The 23,209-nt window shown below is 44.2% G+C and overlaps 1 protein-coding gene across 3 annotated transcripts; it reads right to left on the bottom strand.

Annotated features, from left to right (window-relative positions):
• Positions 1-6,096: 6,096 nt before the first annotated feature.
• LOC127664720 (enoyl-CoA delta isomerase 2) lies at positions 6,097-22,580 on the bottom strand. Of its 3 annotated transcripts, none has more exons than XM_052156855.1 (10): positions 22,447-22,580; positions 21,604-21,766; positions 19,059-19,157; positions 18,519-18,707; positions 16,637-16,706; positions 15,808-15,907; positions 14,378-14,498; positions 8,742-8,831; positions 7,048-7,191; positions 6,097-6,416 (listed from the first exon to the last, which is right to left on the bottom strand). In XM_052156855.1, the coding sequence occupies exons 1-10, from the start codon at positions 22,488-22,490 to the stop codon at positions 6,261-6,263; spliced, it is 1,176 nt and encodes a 391-aa protein (XP_052012815.1). In that variant the 5' UTR covers positions 22,491-22,580; the 3' UTR covers positions 6,097-6,260. The 3 variants fall into 3 exon arrangements, with proteins under 3 accessions (XP_052012815.1, XP_052012816.1, XP_052012817.1); XM_052156856.1 differs by having other exon boundaries at positions 22,263-22,578; XM_052156857.1 differs by lacking the exon at positions 22,447-22,580 and adding an exon at positions 21,914-21,934.
• Between the last annotated feature and the right edge of the window lie 629 nt (positions 22,581-23,209).

The raw sequence follows: 23,209 nt of genomic DNA, 5'->3' as shown, positions 1-23,209 counted from the left end.
TTGACAAGGCAGCAAATAAATGGTAAGCATTGTTTTCACAAACTTGAGACAGGAGATTCTTGGTATAAGCGTTACAATGCCATGTCTGGATTGAAACAAGATGTGAGGGCAGAAAAATCAACATTTGAATAACGCAAGGGTAAACTTTACATAGTGTATAAAAACATTATGCCCACCTACAATTTATTTACATTTATCCTGCTTGGAGCTTACTTACCATTCCGAAATCTGTAGCTTCATCCAAACTGGAGAAATCTGTGGCAATTATATTATTACTGGTGCTGGTGTTTAAGCCTAGATTTTTATACATGCTAAACACATGCTCTGCCACTGAGCTACTGCCCATCCATTGAGGCTACTCTGCCTTTATCATATATATGTTCTCTCAGCCTTATTATCCAGTTCAAACCAGTCCTGTGCTTCTGCAGATTGGCCATATTGCAAGACAGCTTGGTGGGCTCCCTGCCCCCTTCCTATGAGCTCACCAGTATCTTATATCTTATCTGCAGCCTCAGGGCTTCCATGCATCTGTTCCAGTCCTTTGTTCTACTTTTTCAGAGCCTTTAAAACTTCAACATTTTTAAAATTCTTTGTGGCCATTCTGTAGCCTTTACATATCCATACTGCTATATAGGCGTGTCATGAGATCACAGGGTTAATACTTAAATTTATAATAAAAGGACCAATGTTTTCCAAAGGAAAACCAAATCTATCAAGGGAAAGTGAGATAACCAAGAAAACTGCAGACAACACCACCCAAATACAGCTTATGGATGTATTGTTATTCAAAAAATTGTGACATTTTGAAAATAAAGAGATGAGACTATTGCCGGCATGGCAGACTCCTGACAAGGTCTCAGAAAAGCCATAGCATTCTTTCCTATATGCCATGTAGTCAGTTGTCAGTAATTGGGAATACTGAAGGAGTGAGGAGTTAACTGACACATGATGGAGCCCCTCTTGGTTTTTACTACTGGGAGAAGTAACCCACCAGCTTTCAACCTGTCCTTCCTGAACAGCGAGGAAAGGCAGCCTTGGAGACAACCACACCTGTGTCTGATATTCTCTCCAGCTCATCTGTTCAGTAATCTTTCCCAAATCCTTTCAAAGTCAAGAGCCAGAAGTTGCCTAGTCCCTCTACTGTCACCTTGTGACAACAACCAGTAACTACATTTTTAGGGGAAAAAGTTAACTACACTCCAAAAGAAATCTTAAAATTCTCCTCTAATGCTCTATTTCTACTAAAATTAAAATAAAAAGCTATGTTGTAAAAATTTAAAGGCTCTTCCCTGTAAGAAATTGGTCTTCACTTTCAAAACCCTAAAATTGTATGAAAAGAGAAAGGGGACAATTCCTGGGAAGGATTCAGATGGAAATGGGGTGGGGGTGGGGTGGGAGTGGGGATAGGGATAGGGAGAGGGATGGGGATGGGGATGGGGTGGGGGTGAGGTGGGGGTGAGGATAGGGATGGGGATGGGGATGGGGATGGGCTGGGTGTGGGGTGTGAGGTGGGGATAGGGATGGGGATAGGGATGGGGATGGGGTGGGGGTGAGGTGGTGATGGGATGGGGATGGGGTGGGGATGGGGATGGGGATGGGATGGGGTGGGGTGGGTATGGGTATGAGTATGGGCATGGGGTGGGGTTGGGATGGGGTGGGGGTGGGGGTGGGGCAGGTATGGGGACAGGGCAGGGATAGGAACAAGGATGGAAGGAACAGGAGGGTAAGGCAGAAGAGGCATAGACAGCACTAAAGATGTTTGAGAGAGGCCTGTGGCAGAGTATTGTATTAGTCAGTGTTCTCTAGAGGAACAAAACTGATGGAATAAAATAAAATGAAATGTGAATTTATTAGAGTGGCTTACAGGCTGGAGTCTCACTAGTTTAACAATGGCTGTCTCCTGACAGCAAGTCCAAGAATACAATAACTGTTGGGTCTAGACTGGACATCGCAGATGTTCTTTAGTGTACACTGGACTCCTGAAGAAGGAGGGTCTAATTCCAGTGATGGATGACCTTGCCAGCAGGAGAGGACAAGCAGGCGAAGAGCAAGAGCTTCCTTCCTCTGTTCTTTATATAAACTACTACTAGGAGGTGTGGCCCGGATTTAGGGTGGGTCTTGAATGATCCAATCAAGAAAAACTCCTCACAGCAGTATACCCAGCAGCTTGGGTTTTGGTTAACTCTTGTATAGTCAAGTAGACAAACAATAAGCCACCATATTACTATATTATATCAGGCTGTCTGTTTGCCTGTCTGTCTCTGTCTCTCTGTCTCCATCTCTGTCTCTATCTGTCTCCATCTGTCTCTGTTTCTGTCTCTCTCTCTCTGTGTGTGTGTGTGTGTGTGTGTGTGTGTGTGTTTGTGTGTGTTGGAGTCACACTTCACAAAATTTTCCATTTAAAAATTTCTACTTGCCTTCACTTTTAATCAGCTAACATTTCACATGTAGTTAAGTGTGTTTTTGTCCTGATATTCTGGGACAGTTAGAAGATCTGCTTTGGTCTGTGTAACAATTCCAAGCCCCTGGTAATCGCAGGATCGACATATCTTACTCTGTTCATGGAGAACAGTCAACTTTTTACATGCCAAATGGGTCTGGGCCATGTCATGGACACTGTGTCTATAGCATTGCGCCATCTTGTTGGGTCTTGTTATACTCATTTGGAGGACTGCTTTAGCAAGTAACCGACCTGGTTTGACTCAGACAACTAGATCATTCTTGATTTCCTTGAGTGGTAGTGACAATCACACTTTGATTTTCCAAGCCTTTGCTACATTTGATTGTGTCTGGTCTGTCCTGTTTATGAATCTGAGACTTGATTTTTCAAGCATAGAATTAAGGAGAATTCTTCAGAAAAAGTAGATTCATCGTTTTTTTATGTGTATGGGTGTTTAGTTAACATGAATGTTTGTGAATCACCTGTGTGACTGCTTAGATGCCCTGGAACTGAAGTTATAGATAGGCGTGAGTTCCCACAAGGCTGCTGGGAGCTGAACCTGAGTCTTCTGGAAGAGCAGACAGTGCTCTTCCATGGAGACCACTTTCAGTCTGGAATGTCCTTTTGAGAGGCCAAATCTTTTAAGTTCAGACTCCATTTTAGAGTACCTGACCTAAATTTGAACTCAGTCAACTAGCAGGCTTACCAGCCTGGCATTAGTTTCCAAGTTGCCCCTCACCAAAACCCAAGCCTAGCTCCAGTCTTTAGGCTAATCCCCAACAAGACCAGCGTCTCCAGGTTATTACTCCAACAGACCTGCACCCCCAGGTTATAAGCCTGACTCCTGACTAATGACCACCAATGCTGAGAGGAGAAGAAGTTAACTTTATGATATAACTCTCAGCACCAGTCAATTATAAAGCCTCAGAAGCTTTCCAATTAGATGCTTGCACACTTTCCCACCACATGCTTACTATAAAGCCTTGCCCCGATAGATATTTGGGATCCCCCTGCCAAAATAAAAAAGTTCTATGTGATGGTGGCCCGAGCTAGCTGGAATAAAAACCCTGCTGCGAGCTGCATCAGATTGGCTCCTGTCTGATTTGGGGGGATCACTAGCATTTCCCTGCCACTACACTTTCTTTCTCACTCACACTTTAGTCAGGAGGGAATCCTTTACCTGGACAGAGAGACCATTTGTTGTTGTTGTTGTTTGCTTTTTTTGACTTGTGTTTAGCTGGCCTCGTCATAGCCACCACAGTGCACATCAGAATAGAATTCTGCCTTTGAGGCAAGTTATCTCCTACTCAAGAGGTGCCAGGAGTATTGTCTTTCCCAGCAAGTGAGGACTGCTTTTCTGCATTAGGTGCCTTTTCATGATCCTCTTTTTAAGAATTTATTTTTATTTCAAATACAGGTGTGTTACTACAGGGGTTCCTGGTGCACAAAGAGGCAAAAAGTACATTTGATCTCCTGGAACTATAGTTTCAAAGGTTGTGAGCCGTTGTGGGTGCTAGGATCTGACCCTGGGTCCTCTGGGAGAGCAGCCTGTATTCCTAATCACTCGGCTATCCCTCTAGCCCCGCATGAGCCACTACTAATTTAAGGATTCTCCTCTAGTTTCTTCTCATATTTTGTACAGAGAGTTTGGCTATAGTGAATGTTAGAAATCAGGCACTCCCCCTGATGGGGCTTAAAAAGAGAGGATTGGGGGTTAAGGAGTGTGGCACGGTGGTGTGCGGGAAGGGGTGCCCAGGCAGGCCCTTGTCCAAGCACTTCTTCCCCCTGAGGGACCACACATGCACAGGGATGGTATAGAATAGAGTTTATTCAGGGTAGGGGATGGGAGTTAGTGGTAGAGAAAGGCGAGAGAGAGAGAGAGAGAGAGAGAGAGAGAGAGAGAGAGAGAGAGAGAGAGAGAGAGAGAGAGAGAGAGAAGTGGAGGCCGGCCATGACCACATGGAGAGAGGGGGGAGGAGAGCCCAAGGGGCAGAGAGGTGAGAGTATGTGGGAGAGCAGAGAGAGAGCAAAGAGGGAGAGGAGGGGCAAGTAGCCCCTTTTATAGTGGGCCAGATCTATGGGGTGGGGGCATACCTGGCTATTGCCAGGAAGGTGTGGGGTGGAGCTTAGACAGAATACCAACACCCCCAGCCTGCTCTCAGGGACTCAGCACCAGAAGCTACATAATCATTAGGTGCCAGCCCCTTAAAGGGTCCTTGCCTTCTGAGATTGCTCTCTTCTTTCTGTCTCCTGGTTTCTCTGTCTGTCTCTTTCTCATGTCTGTACTCTGAGTAAATTTTTTGCATGAGATCTATTGCGTGATGTGATCCTTGCAGCTTACCTTAGTTTGGGTCTGTCAAGGTGTTCTGATATTAAAACCTAACAGCAAATAGGAGGCTTGGACAATAGTTGGCTTCTGGGGTATGCTAGCACTGCACTCTGCCTGGCTTTAATTACATCTTTGGCACTTCACAGGCATTTCAGTCTAGAAAAGCTCCACGCTGTCTGCCTTAGGATCTCAATGTGTAAAAACACAGCATCAATCTCATTGTTAATCTCTAGAATCTTTATCCAGGGATAAAATATGATGGGCATCAGGCACTAGTAATTTGTCAATAAGCATCAATGGTTACTTATGTTCACATTCTTAAAACTGAACACTGTGGAGTAACATTGGGATTAAAAGTTAAGACTTACAATTCTTGCAAATTTTAACTTGTTAGCTACCAGCAAACTAATTGTTGAAAGAAAAAAAAGTAGCAATATTTTAATAAGCAAAATGCTCTATTCAGATCTTTTGGTCTTCAAGTAAATCATCAAAGGCCTTGCCAAATGACCCAGGTGGCATTATTCAAAATGGAGAGTTAGAATAGTCAGGGCAGTTTGCAGGTGCCTCACAAAACACCACAGTTAATGAATGAGGAACATTATTCCTAATGAAATAACTCCCTGTCCCCTTTCTGCCTCTTGAGTAAATTTGCTTGGTGTGTGTTTGGTAAAGGAGTGGTATGGCAATCTGAATAAGAATAACCCCCATAAGGTTCATAAAAATGTCAGGTCACCAGGGAGTAGTGTTATTAGCAAGTGTAGCCTTCTTGGAGTAGGTGTGGCCTTGTTAGCAGAAATGTATCACTGGGAAAGGGCTTTGAGGATTCCTCTCTCTGCCCCCCTCCTCCTCCTCTCTCTCTCTCTTGTTTACTGATCCACATGTAGAACTCTGTGGCCTCTCTAACTCCGTGTCTGCCTGCACACTGCTATGCTTCCCACCATGATGATAATGGACTAAACTACTAAACTGTAAGTCAGTTCCAAGTAAGTGCTTTCCTTTATAGGAGTTGCTGTGGTAATGGTGTCACTTCACAGCAATAGAAATCCTAATTAAGACAAGTGGAAAGGAAGATTTATTTGTTTTGCTCCTTTGCCAGATAGTTAAAAAAGAAAATGCAATTCAGAGTGCCTTTGGTGATCCAAAGACTGTTGATATTTGGCCCAATTTGCTTAGTCACCACCCGTGGATGATAAGAAACTGCTACCATGGTGTCAGGGATATGATGTCAGCATGATTCAAACACTGCCCAAGGATTCAAGGCAGCATCCATTTCTGTTAAGAGATGTAAGACTTTCTATTTCCAAAACCCAACACGGATTCTTAAGGCTTGATTTATGAAAAGTTTTATTTATCAGTGCTGTGAAGAATTCTCATCATAATTGCTATGTTAATCAAGGAAAAAAGCACAGGGAAGTATGGGTCAGTCAAGTTCTCGACACTGGAACTCAGAGCCCATCCTTCCTTTGAGGAGTCTAGCTGTTGCGGTGGTCTTCACAGCTTTGGTTTTCTGGTCACGAAGCTCATGATTGCATTGATGCATTCCTCGGACAGCCACCTTGCTTGTAGGGTAGTACACTCTTCAGCATTAACTGCATGGAGTTTTTCTTTCTCATTTTTCCTGATTAACTCTTTGGAAATTCTCATGGCCTGATGGAGCAAAACCAACAATGTGTATTCCTGCAGGAAGAGCATTAGTCTATTCTTGCCCTCCACTGTAATAAACTGATCCTGTTGGATTTTACTAAGACATGTGAAACATACCTTTAATGTTCACAGAGATGACCATAGTAGGTGTGGAGCAGGTCTGCTATTGTACCCTCTAAACAGCCCCATATGGATATAAAAGTTCCTGGTTTCAGGATCACACACTCAACAGCAAGAATGTAGGTGCAATCAGCTGCTAGTGGCCATATACACAAACAGAAGTGCTATAGCGAAGATCTCCTGAATACAGTCAGCCTCCTCGCCTCCCACCTCAATTTCAAAGTGAAAGAGCTGGGTATCCACTGGCATCCTCCTGGGGTCATTCCCATGAAGGGTCTCCCCTTTGCCTCTGTGGCACAGAATGAAGTGTCTATCTGGTAAGTTCCTTAAAAAACAAAAAACAAAACACAAAAAACAAATTCCCAACATAATAGTAATTTTAAACCCCAAATCCAGATGTGCTGTAGGCCAGCTAGACATATGTCATGCCTTTTTAGGATGTGCCCTCCTGAGGCACATTTTCCCCTTTGGAAATGGTTTCCATGGTCCCTGAAGGTAAAACTCAAATACTAACGTTTGGTGGGAGCTTCGTGTATGTTTTCAGCCTGGTCCAGACTTCTGTCTCAAAAGTGTTTTCAGGGAAAACTTCAGTGACAAGGCCTTGAGCCCAAGCCTCTCTTGCTGTGAGCTTCTTCCCAAAGAGAAGCATCTCAGCTGCCTGCAATGCAAAGCAAGATGCAATCTTAGCGTGATAAAGGCTTCGGTTGACTTCAGAACTCTCTCTGGAGATATGGATGTACTCGTGGCTCCTGTGACTGTATGTCTTTCACAGGAATAGGGAAGCTGATGGCCTCACTGGGCAAGGGTCTGCAAACATCAGAGCCCATAATTGTCTTTGCCTTTTGAGGGGTAGAGGGGCAGCTACTTCTGTTAGGGTCTGCAGTGAAGTAGCAAGAATGGGAAGCCCAGAGTAGAAATAACCTGAACCCCAGTAGCTATTAAACATTGAAAATGAAGACAAAGGGGCAGGGCAGAAAAGTTGCATTCATAGGATCAACCTTTTGAGGCATTCAAAATTTGGTTCCCTAACTGCTAATCCTAATGGTTGAGCATTGAATGTCTTCAGCTGCATAGGTAACTCAAATTACTTCAGTGTGAATGAAGGGACTCAGGGGTGGCAGGGGTTGGCTGGGGATGGCTTATTTTGCAGTTTTAGAAAAATCAAGGGCTATGAGTAAATGTTCTTTCTATAGTTGCATTTTCTCTTTCAAAAACATGAACAAACTCCATATGCTCTAAGTTTGAAGGGCTGGTTCTGCTCAACTTTTCAAAGCTTAACTGATTATAACTCAGTCTCTGATGGCAGCATGATGAGATTAAAGAAGTGGATGTGTGTGTATATATGTATTTGTGTATATATACACATATGTAGATATGTTTATGGGCATATATATGTATATGTGTACAAATATATTTGTATATGTGCAGATGTATATATGTATGTATATATATATATGTATATATATGTATATGTGTATATATGTGTGTATATATATATGTGTGTATATGTATATACACATACACATATATATTAAATGCATGGGTGGGATTCACAACAAAAATCTAAGTCACCAAGAAGGTGCCCCTACCATACTGAGATGGTAACCAATGCCTGCAAAGCCCTTCCCCCTTTCCTTCCTCTCCAGTCCTGTCTTAGTGTCCTTAGAGTCACTCCATGCACAGAGGACAGACGACAAGCTTTGCGCAAAAACAGAGCTGGATCAGAGCAGCCAGTGCGCCACCTTGGGAGTCTCAACATACAACAGACCAGCTGTGACTGGGAGTCACAATAACTAAGACTTCATGCGGCTTTTAAGAGCTGATAACTTCTGGTCCTTCACACGGCTCCTAAAGAGAAGATGTCACCATGTCATCTCAGTGGATGCTGCTCATCAGCCCTGAAGTGACCACACATGGAGACGCTTCCTAGTCCCAGGCCTTCAACTAACTGCACACAGCTGTGGAGGCCACAGTCCTGTGCTGCCACCACTGCTCCAGCTCAAGGTCACGCGCTGTCAGACACCATCCCTGCATTAGGAATCACAGAGAATGTCCCGACCCTTACCTCAGATAGCCCCTTAGCCTGGTTCCTCCATGTCACAGGACAAGGAATCATCTTTAAAGCTTTGTCCAAGGAAAGAAGACAGAGTACAGGATTGCCTTGGCAACAAAGATGACGCACTACATTTGAAGTTTATTCTAGGTTACCTTTGCTGAGCCCATCATCTTCGGAAACGTGTAAGAGGAGCATGCTTCCGGGCTCTGGCCAAGTTGGCTGAATGGAGTATGAAACGTTGCCTAGTTGGGATAGGGGAAGAAACAAAAAGCATTTAAAAATTATTATTTGACTTTAATTTCACAATTTGCGTGTTTGGGTTTGAGGGTAGGTAGCCCACTGTGGCCTAGAGCTTAACCCATCTCACGCCTCAGCCTCTTGAGTGGAGGCGTTACAGCGTAGCACTGTGTCCAGTTCACAATTCCTAATTACTAAGGACATTTAAATGAAAATGGCATGGTATACTATGCATCCCCCACACAACTCACTCGTAGTGTAGTGTCTTATCAGTGGAGTTTTACAAATATGTGCATTACGTAGCCACCAACGATTTCACAGAGAAGATACCTGCTCCTTTCTGACCTCTGGGCAACCTTTTCCTTGGACCACCCCCGTGTACCATTTACCACAATCTGATCCCTGTCCCTGATGCTTTTTCCTGGTTTCTAGAATGTTACACGCATGGGATCCTATATACAACAGGCCTGTGATTCTTGCTCCTGTCACTTGGGAGTCACTTACACACTACTGCACACTAGGATCCTCTTCCTCAGTATTGCCTGTGCATGCCTCATTATTGTGTGTGCATCATTTGTTGACCTCTCTGCCAGCTAGTGCCTTTACTAATTTTTTCCAGTGCTGTGGCCATTTATCAGACACAACCACAGGCTTGCTTCATATAACACATACAGTTCCCATTTACCAATAATATCTCAGTGAAGCAGAAGAAAGTCCCTTCCAGATTATTCTATCCAAAAAGTAGTAGCTGTGAATAGAGTACCTGTGCCATCACCATTTCCCATTGCGGTAGGAGAGCCCCGTATGGTCACGTCCTTATACGGCCTCACCAGGAGAGGTCCTTGTAGCCTAATCATGTCACTACCTGCAGAGTGGTGCCTCGTGCTTTCAGTTTCTATGTCCTTTATGATTAACGATGCTAAGAATGCCTCTGTGGACTAAACAGTCACAGGTAAAGCATCTTTGGTGAAGTAACTGCTAACATGTTTCTCACTATGTTTAAAGTTAAATTATTTGCTTTTTTATTTTTGTAAAGAGTTCTTTATAAACGCAGGCTACAATTAAGTAAGTATCATGGAAAGGATTTTTACTTTTAAGTCTGTGGCTTGTCTTTCCTTTTAAATAAAAAACCTTTTGAGCCAGGTGGTGGTGGCGCACTCCTTTAGTATACAGCACTAGGGAGGTAGAGGCAAGCCAAGCTCTTTGAGTTAGAGGCTAGCTTGGTTTACAGAGCGAGTTCCAGGGCAGATAGGACTGCACAGAGAAACCCTGTCTTGAAAAACACAAGAAACAACAAAAATGTTTAGATAAAAAGTCTTTCTGTATAGGCCAGGCTGGCCTCAGTCTAAGAACAGTTCTTTTGACTCGCCTCCCAGAAGAGTGCTGGGATTACAGGCATGAGCTTCTATATCCAGCTGGCCTTTTGGTGGGAGGAGGGGGGAGGGAGGAGGGAGGAGGGAGGAGGGAGGAAGGATGAAGGGGATGATCTCATATAGTCCAGGCTGGCCTTCAAGCTGCTATATGGCCAAACATGACCTTGAAAGCTTGATGGTCTAGTCCCTCTTCTTTCCAAATACAGGATTAGATCTATATACCATTACACCCAGATTCTCTTTATATTACAAAAAACTTAAATGTTATTTATTTATTTATTCATTTATTTATTTTATTTTGTATATGTGTACATGGGAGCAGATACATATATATGCATATAAGAAGGCCAGAGGTCGATATGCTTGAGTAGGTTTTCTCTTTCCACCATGTGTGTCCCAGAGATTGAATGAGGCCATTGTGCTGGCTAGTTTTATATCAACCTGATACAATCTAGAGCTATCTGAGGAGATAGAACTATATTTGAGAAATGCTCTCATAAGATTAGCCTGTAGGCAAGTCTGTAGGATAATGTTCTGATTAATGATGGATGTGGGAGAAAGTTCATCTCACGGGGTGTGGGGGAAGTGCTGCCATCTTTTGGCTGATGGCACTGGGTAGTATAACAAAGCCGGCTGAGCAAGCCATGAGGAGCAAGCCAGTAAGCAGCACTCCTCTGCATCAGCTCTGCCTCCAGGCTGGAGCCCTGTTTTGCGTTCCTGTCCTGACTTCCTCCAGTGGTGGACTATAATGTGGAAGTGAAAGCTGAATTAACGCACCCCCCCCCCCCAGCTTGCTTTGGGCGTGGTGTTCCATCACAACACTAGAAACTTTAAGACAGCTCTCACTTGTAGCAAGCACTTTCACGTGGTAAACTATCTTGCCTGGCCCCTGGAGAAGCAGGCTATTTTTAATGTTCCCTTTCAGGGTTTAAAGAGCCACTATCTTTCATTCTTTGTGTGCTATTTCTCCTCACTGCCCATTTTTACACTGGATTCTTAACCTATTGCTTTATGGTCATACTTTAAAAATATTTTAGAATGACCAGTTTTTGTTGGTGAATTGAAAAATGTGTTTTCTCAACCTTCCATTTGTCCTGATTTTGCCCTAGAGGTCTCCTGCCTTCTTCAGATCCACAGTCTGTTTTAATATTGGTGACTGAGAAGAGAGGCATGCTCAGTCAGACTCATGCCAATCTTCCTGCCTCAGCTTTCTAAGTGCTGGGATTACAGGAGTAAGCTAACACACCAATCTGTTGTTATGTGTTTTGATGAATAAAGGATATTTATAAGAGATAATCACTGATATAAATAGACAACTACTTAGATTTAATTTCCAATAGTAAGACATGGTCTTTATTGTAATGCATATTTGTGAGACTATATAAAGTATGTAGCATATAAATAAAAACATAAAATACTCATTAATATCACTTTTCTTTTCATCCCAGAACCCTTGGTCAAGAAAATGTATTTTGCCAGGCATGGTGGCACATGCCTTTAATCCCAGCATTCAGAAGGAAGAGGTAGGTGGATCTCTATAAGTTCAAGGCCAGCTTGGTCTACAAGGCTAGTTCTAAGACATCCAAGGCCATTTCACAGAGTAACTGTGTCTTGAAAACCCAATACACACACACACACACACACACACACACACACACATACACACACACACACACACACACACACCTGTTAGCTATATATCTCATAGCTTAAAGAATAGCCATAACTAACAGGTATACACAAACTTGACAGCCAGCAGTTATTGCAATGCTTATCTGCAGAATAGAATAGTGGATGCATTTAAGGGCTGAAGCTCTAACAACAGAGTAGTTAAAGGCTTTGGGATAGTTCCTTACCCTTCCTCTGACAGGTTCCTCTGTAAAACTAGTACAACCTCATAGTGCTACTGTGTGTATTGTATAAAATGTGTATATGTGTAATGTGTACTAACGGAGTACCTTCAATTTAAAAACAAATTTAAAACTAACATGGAAAAGGTGCATTTGGTGGCACAGAAGCTACTAGCATGGTTAGCTCCTCGCTGTATTTAAGACCAGTATCCATCACAGACACTGGGCATCGTTGATGGGTACCTTAGTGATGGGTTGAATACGAGCCCCTGGTTCACTACAGTGTTTGTTGATGAGGCCAGTAAAAACCCAGGGAATTTCTTCAGTGGTTACCCAGGAACCTTTAGCACCTACTAAGGAGAAGGCACCAGAAGGACCTGAGCCTATAATTCCAGGGTCAGTGTTCTAGGTTCAAGTGCTAAGACAATTGTCATCACATCTGTATTTATAATAACACAACTCAGAAAGAATGTTGGGTTTTGGCAGTCAGAGACCAGTGAGACTTAAGTTATCGAGACCAAACGGTAGCATTGGTTGACATCTGAATGATGAAATGAGTATTTTCTCCAATTAATTAATTTTATGATGCATATTTGAGGTAGGTAATACATTAGCATGATAGGTATATACACAGGCATACATACTATACGACTGCTGCTTTACTGAGATCAATAAGAGCCCATCCATGTACAGAGCCATATTGGGGCAGTCTTGTACTTGTGAATTAAACAGGTGACCCACCCAGCTGCCAGAGCAGTCAAGACGAAGACCTCCAAGAGAAGCTAGACAACTTCCACCGGAACTCAGCCTGGAGTCTGGGGGGAAGGGTTTGCCCGAACTGTTATAAGGTCTGGCGCCATTAAAGTTTACGGCTTTGATCAGTGAACATTGACTTGGCCGTACGTTCTTTTCGCCACTCTTCCCTATGACCCCAAAATTCTCTCAACAGGTAACCCGGTTTACATGTAGCTACTGGCGGCTACACATCCATAGTTATAATCTAGTCATTTGCCAAAGATCATAGACACATTTCGCTATATATAATGACACTGCACATTAGATGCTATGGGAGTACATATCTGCTACTGAGTATCCTTTGAACTATATCTCCCTGATCCTCCCACTCCCACCCATCATCCTATAGACTGATTCTTTTTTAAATGGTCTTGGGACTCCAGTACAGAGCCTTCCTTATTGAACAATACCCACTTTCCCCTTTTCTTATATTTTAACTTAAATCTTTACTTTGTATTTTTTTGTAGTTTTAGAAATTTTATTTTTGGCCACCAGAGAAACACTATAAGAATCAAAATTAAAATACAAATACAAGCAGTACACAGTGGCAAACACCTTTAATCCCAGAAATTAGGAGTCAGAAGCAAGGGTATCTCTGTGAATTCAAGGCCAGCCTTGTCTACCTACATAGTGAGTTCTAGGCCAGCTGGTTTGACACACCGAGAGCCACACACTCACTCACACACCTCACCCTACCCCCGCCAACCCACAGTACTGCAGTGAACACAATACTGAGCTGTGCTGTCTCAGGGTTTTCTTAACTGCAGTGGAGGGAGGGTAGTGAATGACCACAGTCCCTTCTCATTTTAGAAGCTGAAGTACTAGGCTTTGTGAAGTAGGAAAAGAGATCTAGCAACCCACACAGAGGTAATTGTCTCTGCTGAAAGCTTTTAATCATCTTCTGAGCATTTGGGGGTAATAGTAAAAATAAAAATTGAATAAATATTAAACTCTGATTAAAATACAGAACCATCAGAGCTGGAGAAATGCTCACTGGTATTTAGAAAAATTAACAATCAAGGAAAAACACTTTGTCAACTTAGACTAACTAAATTACTGCATCCTGTCACTTTCTTGTTCTGCTGGCTGTTGCTGTGATAAAACACTGACCAAAAGCAACCTGGGGAGGAAAAGGTTTATTTGGGTTACAGGTTTCAGTCCATCACTGAGGGAATCCACAGCAGGAGCACAAGCAGAAGCAGAGGCAGAAAGCACGGAGGAGCACTGCTTCCTGGCTTGCTCAGCCTGCTTCCTCATACAACCCAGGGCCCCTTGCCCAGGGGTGGCACTGCCCACTGTGGGCTGAGCCCTCCCACATCAATCATTTATCAAGGAAATGCCCCACAAACATGCCCATGGACTAATCTGATGAAGGAAAAATTTCTCAATTGAGGTTCCCTCTTAACAAGTAACTCTACTTTGTGTCAAGATGACAAAAAAACTAACCAGCACAACCATTAACCCCTTGTAATATACTCAGTGATAGCCATCGTCAGAACACTGATTGACCCATGTCTGTGGAAGGAGACTTACCTTGTCTGATGCATAGACAGCATCAAAAAGTCCCAGAAGGGTAACAGAGATTCCCACAGCTGGGCCATTTACTACTGCAACCAGAGGCTTGGGAAAATCTATGAAACTGTTTACAAATTCCCTAAAGAAATGGAAATAGAAAAATCATTAAACATACCACACTGGTACCTCTAACTACAGAATGGAAGGTATAAATCTGATGTGAGATCACTTTATAGAGCCACCTCACCAGATTGGTTGAGGATCCCTGTAAATCACACCTAAAGGAATATCAGGCCATTACTCTTACTGGCTAAGGCCAGTTCACACTCTGGGCAGCGAGTTCAGGACCATGGTCCAGCTGTGACACGAGAGCTCATGGTGGGTGACCGAGTGCATGACCCCATATTCCAGCACAGGGAGACTGAGAGACTCAGCAGAACTGGGAAGCTGAAGCCTCAGCCCTCCTTCAACAGCTTCCAAGACTACTTAGAAGTAGGGCCAGCATCCACAGGCACTGTCTGTTCACACCATGCACAAGAACTTACTCCCTCTGGTCTTTCTCACCTTACCCTATCCAGTCAATCCCCTGGAGAGAGCAGGATGAGGAGAGGGAATCTGATGGGGAATTGAAATGAAGTGCCTCAGGACTGGCGAGTGGACGTTTTACTGATGTGTTAAAGAATGAGCCCTTGGGGGGGGGGGGCGAGGAGATGACTCATCATTTAAAGCACCTGCCAATCAAGTAGGAGACCTGGAGTGAAGTTTGGATACCCAGAACCTGAATAAATTCTGGGTAGTGTGGAGGCCTGCTTGTCCTTCTGGCCTCAGAAGGTGGAGATGGGGGGCTAGAGCAATCCAGCAAGCAAGACCAGCCGTGTGGGTTTTCGAGATCTTGTTTCAGTGGGTCAAGTGAAAGTGTGTGCTGTCTAGTCTTAGGTAAGCTTGACACAAGCTAGAGTCATTTGGGAAGAAAGACTCTCAATTGAGAAAACGCTTCCATACTGTTGAGCTATAGGCAAGTCGGCAGAGCGGTTTCTTAATTAGTGATTGATGTAGCAGGTCCAGTGCATTGTGGGTGGTACTCCCCCTGTGTTGGTGGTTCCAGATGCCAAATGGAAGCAGGCTGAGCAAGCCAAGAGGGCACAAGCTATACGTAAGCAGCACCCTCCATTGTCTCTGTTGGTCTGAGCCTTCCGGTTCCCATGCTTGTTTCTTCTGATGGACTGTGATATGGAAATGTAAGAGGAATAAACCCTCCCCTCCCCCAAGTGGTTTCTTGGTCCTAACTATAACAGAAAACAATAAACACTTTGGACATCAACCTCAGACTCCACATGTACACACATGCACATGCCTGCACACCACAGACAGACACATGAAAGTGTGTGTGTGTGGGGGGGGAGGGGGGAAGGATCAACTCTCTAGGATCAAACAAGTGCCAGTCTTACCTCAGTACCACAGCGCCCTTGCTAGCTGCCTCCTCCATCCCCCCAGCAGCACTTGTGAAGTTGGTCAAGTCATTCCCACTGCTGTAGTAGTCACCAGTTCCTGGGAACAGTACAATCAACACTTTAATGAACACACATCTTCATGTAACTACTCTTTCTGCACCGTTGTATATATGCTGTGTGCAGGGCTCTGGGCCATGCACTAGAAGCACACTGGTGAGTTTCATTAACACACCAGGGGCTAGCAAGACATGGGTGTTAAAGAACACAAGTAAATGGAGATTGTGTGACTACATACTACATGGCAGATGGAACAGGGCTGGTCTATCATGGTGTTTAGGACAGATCCGAATATTCCAGCTGTTCTTCCTGGCCTGCTATCCCAGCAGCCCCCAAGGAAGTTACTTTCAGACTCCATCGACAGAGCAGACCTTCTGTCCAATACTATAGGACTCACGGAACTGAACTGCACAATGTGCACTCTGCAGTTCACTGGTCTCTCTAAGGCATGCTTTAAAGGTCAAGCATTCATTTCTTTTCATTGCTAAGTAGATCCACAGGTGGTTAAAGTCAATCTGTTTTAGACAGATGAGTTGCTTTCTGTCGTGGTTCTTGTGAATCGCACCGTAAGTTTTCCTTTCTAATGTTTGGGCTTATGATTTATCAGTAGTAATTATTGAGGAGTGGTTATATTATATCCATGGTAACACAGTGCATTTATAAGTCAAACCACTGACGTGCTGGAAAAGACCTTCAAGAAATTATCATTCAGGTCTCCACTTAGTATGAGACGCCCTAAAATAGAAATTGAGTCTGGCAGCATTCTTACCTGTGAAAACAGCCATGACTGAGTTATCCGTGCTGGCATTTTTAAGTGCAAGTATAATATCCTGATACATCTATGTGAATGGAAAGATAGGGAAAAGAACAATAAAAATGAGATCCATGCTAAGCCACTGCATCAGCCCGCAATCCTTCCCTCCACACAGGGACAGAGTAACTGGTTTTCTACTTTATTGAGCCACCTCTCCAGACTGGTCCACGATTCCTGTAAGGGGCACCTAATGGAATATCAGGCCATTTGCCTCGTGTTTGTGTGCACTGTGTTGGGCATGGTGCTTTTGGAAGTCAGAAGTGGGGGGCAGATTCCCTGAAACTGCTGTGGGTGCCCTCTATAAGAGCAGTGAATGCTCCTACTGACTGAACCACCTCTCAAGACCCAGGGATTCTATTTTGATGCCCCAAACAGGGGCTACCTGAGAGGATTTCTGTTCCCCTGACAACTCCTGGGTGCACATGATGCACAGGTGCTGCAGCAGGCGTAAGAAATAACCACTTTGTTCCAAAAGTGAACAAGAGAGAGACCCAGTCCTTTAGCTTTGTGGCTGGACAGTTACTGTGCTCCAACAGGGATGGGGAAGGCAAGGGCGTGGCCAGCACAGCTTGCCAGGACTCCTGAGGTTGCCTCCAGTAAGTGAGAGGGAAGGTGGCTGAGAAAACTGTCCCTGGCACAGCTCCTCAGCTGTGGCTTCAGGAAAGGCTAAGTGTCCTTCCTGGGCAGTCTGGAAAGTGACAACTAATGCCAGAGGCCAGATTCCTGAGACACTGAGCCGGGTACAAGGGCACTGTCCTCTGAACATGTCTGAAAGTCTTGCCATAGTTTTAGTATGTTTTCAAAATTGGTATAGGTTTTGCTTTAATAAAATTCAATGTGAGAAAGAGTGGTGGGGAGGGCAGGTATTTATAAAGATACTGGAAAAGTAAAAGTGTGTACTTAATTTATGAATAATAATGTGACTGTTTCCCTCAAGGTGGGGGGATGGAAAATAATTCCTGAGAATTACAGTCAAGGAGACACAGCAGCTAAGGTGACTGGCTAGAACCAGGACCAGGAAAGAGATGGATCTATTTAGAGTCTCCTGCTAACCAGCTCTAAGAACTTGCCAAGTTACTTCTTAACCTGCTGAACTGCTTTGCTAAATAATGGTGTCAGGGTTCTCCGCTCAGGATGTTCTGACTCTTGCTACAGTTCGTAACTCTAAGTACCTTCCTTACCCAGATGTGACTTTGGGAAAACACACAATGTTCTCATTAAATTAAATGTTGTATCAATTGGAAGGCACAGGAGCAACTTTACAAGATTCTTTAGTTTCCATTCAGCACGTGGTCCTACATTGTGGATGGCAGCCTTGACCCCAGTTCATCTCCAAGCATATTATAAACTCCCCATAAAATCAAAGAAGGGCTCAAGTGATTCAAGTGATTCACTTAGTATCATCATTCAAAGGGAAATTTAAAATCACCCTCCAAAGCAGCTCATTCTAACAGGGCAATTACTGCTCTGCTGATGATAAAGTCTCTCTCTATTCCCCACCCTTCTACAAAGATCTCAAGCATGGGAAAAACTCGGGGTTTATGCTCCTTTATGAAGCCTCAGTGCACCTCCAATTAATGCTTCTTCACTGAGACCAATTTAACTGAGTCATGCTTCCGTTCACAGCAAAGCTCCATTGTCTTCTGGAGATGCAGAACATACTGCAAACTCACAAGTTCTAACAATGCCCAACTCTGCTGAATGAGGCATGAAGGCAACCACTCTGATCTTCCACAGAACAAAACAAGCAACAACAACAACCAAATAATGCCAAAATTCTAAGCAAAAGAAATAGAAGCAAAGGAAAATGTGTCCAGTCCCTGGGCAGAAGCATCACCTGGAAGGTTATGGCATTCCTTTTGGTGGGCCGATTGAATGTGATCTTCGTGATGCCATCTTCAGAAGTTACCAGGAGACCTTTAGACTCCTGGGCTTTCTCATCAGCTCCATGCTTTCCCTGGCTCGGGGCTTCAGATGAGGAACTCAAACTGGATACGAGATCCACATAGTTCTGCCTGGCAGTTTCCTGAGGAATAGATGATGGAGTCCTTCAGCCTTCATAATAAGCAATTTGAGAAGCATACTATGCTATTAAAAACCAACATGCAACCAAGAGAAGGGGCATTGATTCAATAAAGGAACAACACGACTCCAGTAGTAATGGGTGAGGTATATGTGTAATTCCAGCCACTGAGAAGCAGAGGCAGGAGGATTGCTGAGTTCAAGGCCAATTTAGGCTACAATAGTGAGGGACAAAAAATAAAAAATAAAAAATAAATTCAAGCTCCTTTGATAAGATATTTGCCGGAAAAGATAAAAAGCTTCTAGTGACTTTAAGTTGATTAATAGTCTAGTTAATAACTGTAAATGAACTTACCTTGGGTAGGCTGCCCAGGGCATTCCATGCGTCCCACTTGGCTTTGTTGACAAAGTCAAACACGCCCGGCTTAGGCATATTACAGGGTCCTTCTGTGGCCTATAGGGAGCACAGGGGTGATTAATCTTCAGAGAAAGTTTCTGAGCAAGTGGTTCTAAAAACCCAAGAGCTTGTCAGTTTGGTATTCCTGATCTCAGTTTTTACATGGAGTGAAAATATTGAGCCAATTTTCAAAAGTTTCCGAACATTTGGAAGTCTGCACTGTGTTCTGAAACCCCTTCTGTAGGGACAAAACTAGAAATTTAGCGGTAAACTCCTGCTAACTGCTCAACAGGGCTGTGGCTGCTGTGGGTAGGGATGGGGGGGGGGGTCTTACAGTTCCTGGTCCTTAGGAAGTTCATCTGAGAGTCATGTCAAAAAATAAGAAAACTTTTTATTTTTTTTTTAGAGGGTAGGTGGAGTAGGTATACTGAGATGAATAAAATACCCCACTTGGCTACTTTTCAGAAGTGATTTTAAACAGTTTAACGTCTCAATTTTGTAATAGCATTAGTTACCAGAGGACAGAGGAGGCTTTGAAACTCACAGGCAGTAAAGGCTCTGACCTTGCACAGATAAAGTCACCCTACGGAGCCAGCCATGTGGGAAGTTACAGGGAACCAAGTTCACAGAGGGCTGCTATTCTCTCTGTCACTGGGAGCATGAGGACGTGCCAGAAGCTTTGAACAGTAGCTTCCATTTGGCTCTTGGCCTTGCCTTTCTCCAACCTAGCTGTTGACTGCTCCTAGCTCCTGACAAACTGTTTCTGGGATCACCTCAATTCAAATCCACCAGAAAGACTGCAGGTACCCTGCGAGCTGTGACTTCCACCGCCGCTGTGGTTTCCACTGCCGTAGCTCTTCCCAGGGAAAGGATAGAGACTTAAATGCTGGATAGAGTTCAGAGGAGAACCAGTGTGACACTACTATTGTCCTCTCCCCAAGAGTCAAGGAGGGAAAATGCCCGAGACTGAGGGACATATGACAACACACGGAGTACCGCCAATGAAGAAACTCTTGGCAGCTTCTCTGTCCAGTCTCTGCCAGAGCCTTAACCCACAAGTGAATCTGCCTATCCCAAGACCACACTGTACCTTAAATCCTCTGCTAGACTCTCCAGGACAACAAAGATACTTGTATCAGGTGGGAAAGACAGTTCATGGGGGGTAGAGAATACCTACTAGTAGTTGAGGGCAAAGTCTTTTTGGATAAGTAAAATTCTTGAGTGTACACGTCCATTTTCTTAGGGTGTGTATTGCTGGGGTAAACAACCATGAACACAAGCAACTGTGGGAGGACAGGGTTTATTTTAGCTTATAGTACTCCCAGGCTGTCCTCCATCAGTCATGAAAGTCAGGGCAGATAATGAAGACAGGGACCTGGGACAGGAACGGAAGCAGAAGCAGAGGGTGGCAGGGGTTGGGTGGGGTTGTGTTTATGGGCTTGCTCCGCCCACTCTCTTATATATTCTGCATCAATCATTAATCAAGGCAATGTTCAACAGACTTGCGAACACACCAGTCTTATTGAGGCCCCCCTTTTTTTATTTTTAAGATTTATTTTATGTTTATGAGTATACCATTGCTCTCTTCAGACACACCAGAAGAGGGTACCAGATCCCATTACAGATGGTTGTGAGTCACCATGTGGTTGCTAGGGATTGAATTCAAGACCTCTGGAAGAGCAGTTGGTGCTCTTAACCACTGAGCCATCTCTCCAGCCCTTGAGGCCCCCCTTTTAATGGAAGAGTCCCTCTTCCCAAATGATTCTAGATTATGCCAAGTTAACAAAACAAAGCAAAAACAACCAGGACACCCACGATAGAGAGATACCCACACTCATCGCCTAGTAGCAATGATAAAAGCAATAAATGATAACAAAGGAGTCCAGGCTGGTAGACATCTGGTTGAAGCCTGTGCCATTATAACCTTTAGTTCCTCAAAGATTATAAAAGTTTTCAAATATTCACAAATATATGAGTTACAGTATCCAATTAATCAGTTGAACAGTTATTAAATTTTACCTTATATCTTCATTGATTTTATCTTTTTAAAATTAATTTCAAACATTCCAAAAAAAAAAGCCCACACTGTTTCATCCCTAAATACTTACTACCTATTCCTCTGAAACACCAACATTTTATTATATAATAAATCACAGCACCATAAAAATAACCAGGACACTGGTAAATAATAGGAAAACTCTGTCCATGGTTCCCCAACTGCCCCAGTGAATTACTCTCATCGGCGACTCAAGCAGGCTCCAAACATGTGAATGTAAATATTACATTTTCCAAATGTCTTTATTCTGGAGAGAAGCAGGGGAGGCTATTCTGTGCTTTAATAGCACATCAAGGCCTACTATAAAAACAAAACAAAACAAAATAAGCCTGAATACACATAACCCAAAGGGGAGTCAGCCATGCAACCCAAATGTTAGAAACATATCAGCTTCAGGAATCATTTGCTCAAAATGCGTTTAAGTTACATCAGAGCTTAGGCTTTTACCTGCTTATACAGTGCATAGAGTCTTAGCTTCACTTCATTTCCTGGGTCCTTCTTCAAGAGTTTCACCTGGTTCAACGCATTCTCAAAGTCCTGCTGACTGGCTCTCATTGTTGGTCTGCTCAGGTGCAGTTTGGCCACTGGTAATCTGAAGACCTGCAGGAGACTACAAACAGTGGTATTTGTTCCTTGCCCCTTATTTCTGCAGCAACAGGATTACCGATTGGTTCCAACTCATACTGATCAGAACAGCAAGCACCTACAATATTTTCCCTAAGTAAGCAACTTCTCACTGACTGTAGTGCACACTTACTTAAATGGAGAGTAAATTTTGCCTTTCGGGAAAGTCGATGTCGCCGATTTACTGCAAGCATGCGGTTCCGGTCTTTAATCCATAGTCTTTTTTTTTTGGGGGGGAGGGGTGTTGTAACATACGGGTCACTCTCTCCAGCCACTCGTCTCAACAAAGTGAACTTATTGCTTGAAACTGGTGATAACGGATTGCGGGTCAGCAGTGCTCGGAGCTAACTACCAATACTGGACAAAGTGTCACCTTAGCCAAGGCACTGCATGCCCTAGGAAGTTCCGGGCTGGGCCTGGAGGCCTGGGTGCCCCGGGGACCCGAGCACCGACGGAGGCGACCGGAGCGCGTCCATTCTTACCCTTTGGGACTCAGCAGAGGAAGAACCTTCGAGGTCACTCTTTAGAGCTCTCTCGCTGGGAAGTCGCCAAATGAATATCCTGCTGTCCCGCTAGCCAGGCCAGATGACAAAGCGGGCGGCTCCGTGGGCGGGCAACAAACCTCGCTGGCGACTTTGGGCCGGACAGTCGAAGCTGCAAGCTTACCTCGGACACCAGCACCGCGCCCGACTCCAGGTCACTGCCGCCATAGCTAGATGCTGAGGTCAAACTGAGCCCAGAGGCTTATTTAGGCCCAGCGAAATTGCGGGGCAAGACCGGGAGGGGGGCGGAGTCAGAAGTGCGCTCCGGGCGTAGGCGGAGCCAGGGCTTCGTCGGGGGCGGGGCCAGGATGTAAGCTCCGGCCATGATTGGACCCCGGGACAAAAAGGCGGGCGGAGAGAACCTAGGACGTGAGCCCGGGGCAGGGGTGTGACAGGCAGCTCCTTCAGAGTTGAGAATGGGCGGGTTTCAAGGAGGAGCCTAGAATGCCTGATCCAGGTCCAAGTCTGTACAGAGGTGACTGGCTCAAGATCTGCCAAAGAGGGCAAGGGTATGGAGGCTGCTCACTCTGTTCTGGGAATATTAATCAGAGAGCTAAGCATATTCATTTAGAAACCTGACGGTTACCAGAGTGTTTAGTTAGGAGCACGTTCCTAGTTTAAGGTCATGGAACATTGTGTTTAAAAGATTAAATGGACAAGACTGCTCCTGGACATGCTTATCTTGCACAATAAAGTTTAAGCTGAACATGAAACTGCATAAGCTGCATTAATGTGTAGGTGTTTGCCCCGAAGGTGATTCTCTCGCTTAGCAGAGGCCACGTCCTGTAAACACAGTGTCTGGCTGAAGATTGGAGCGGGGGTGGGGCAGTTCGCAAAGAAAGGGAACCATTGTGAGCAGGCTATTTGAACTTGAGGATCATGTGGCC

The sequence above is a fragment of the Apodemus sylvaticus genome, chromosome 14 (assembly GCF_947179515.1).
Source record: "Apodemus sylvaticus chromosome 14, mApoSyl1.1, whole genome shotgun sequence".
Lineage (NCBI taxonomy): Eukaryota > Metazoa > Chordata > Mammalia > Rodentia > Muridae > Apodemus > Apodemus sylvaticus.
Note: the sequence above shows the minus strand (reverse complement) of the source record. Positions and strands in the feature narration are given on the sequence as shown.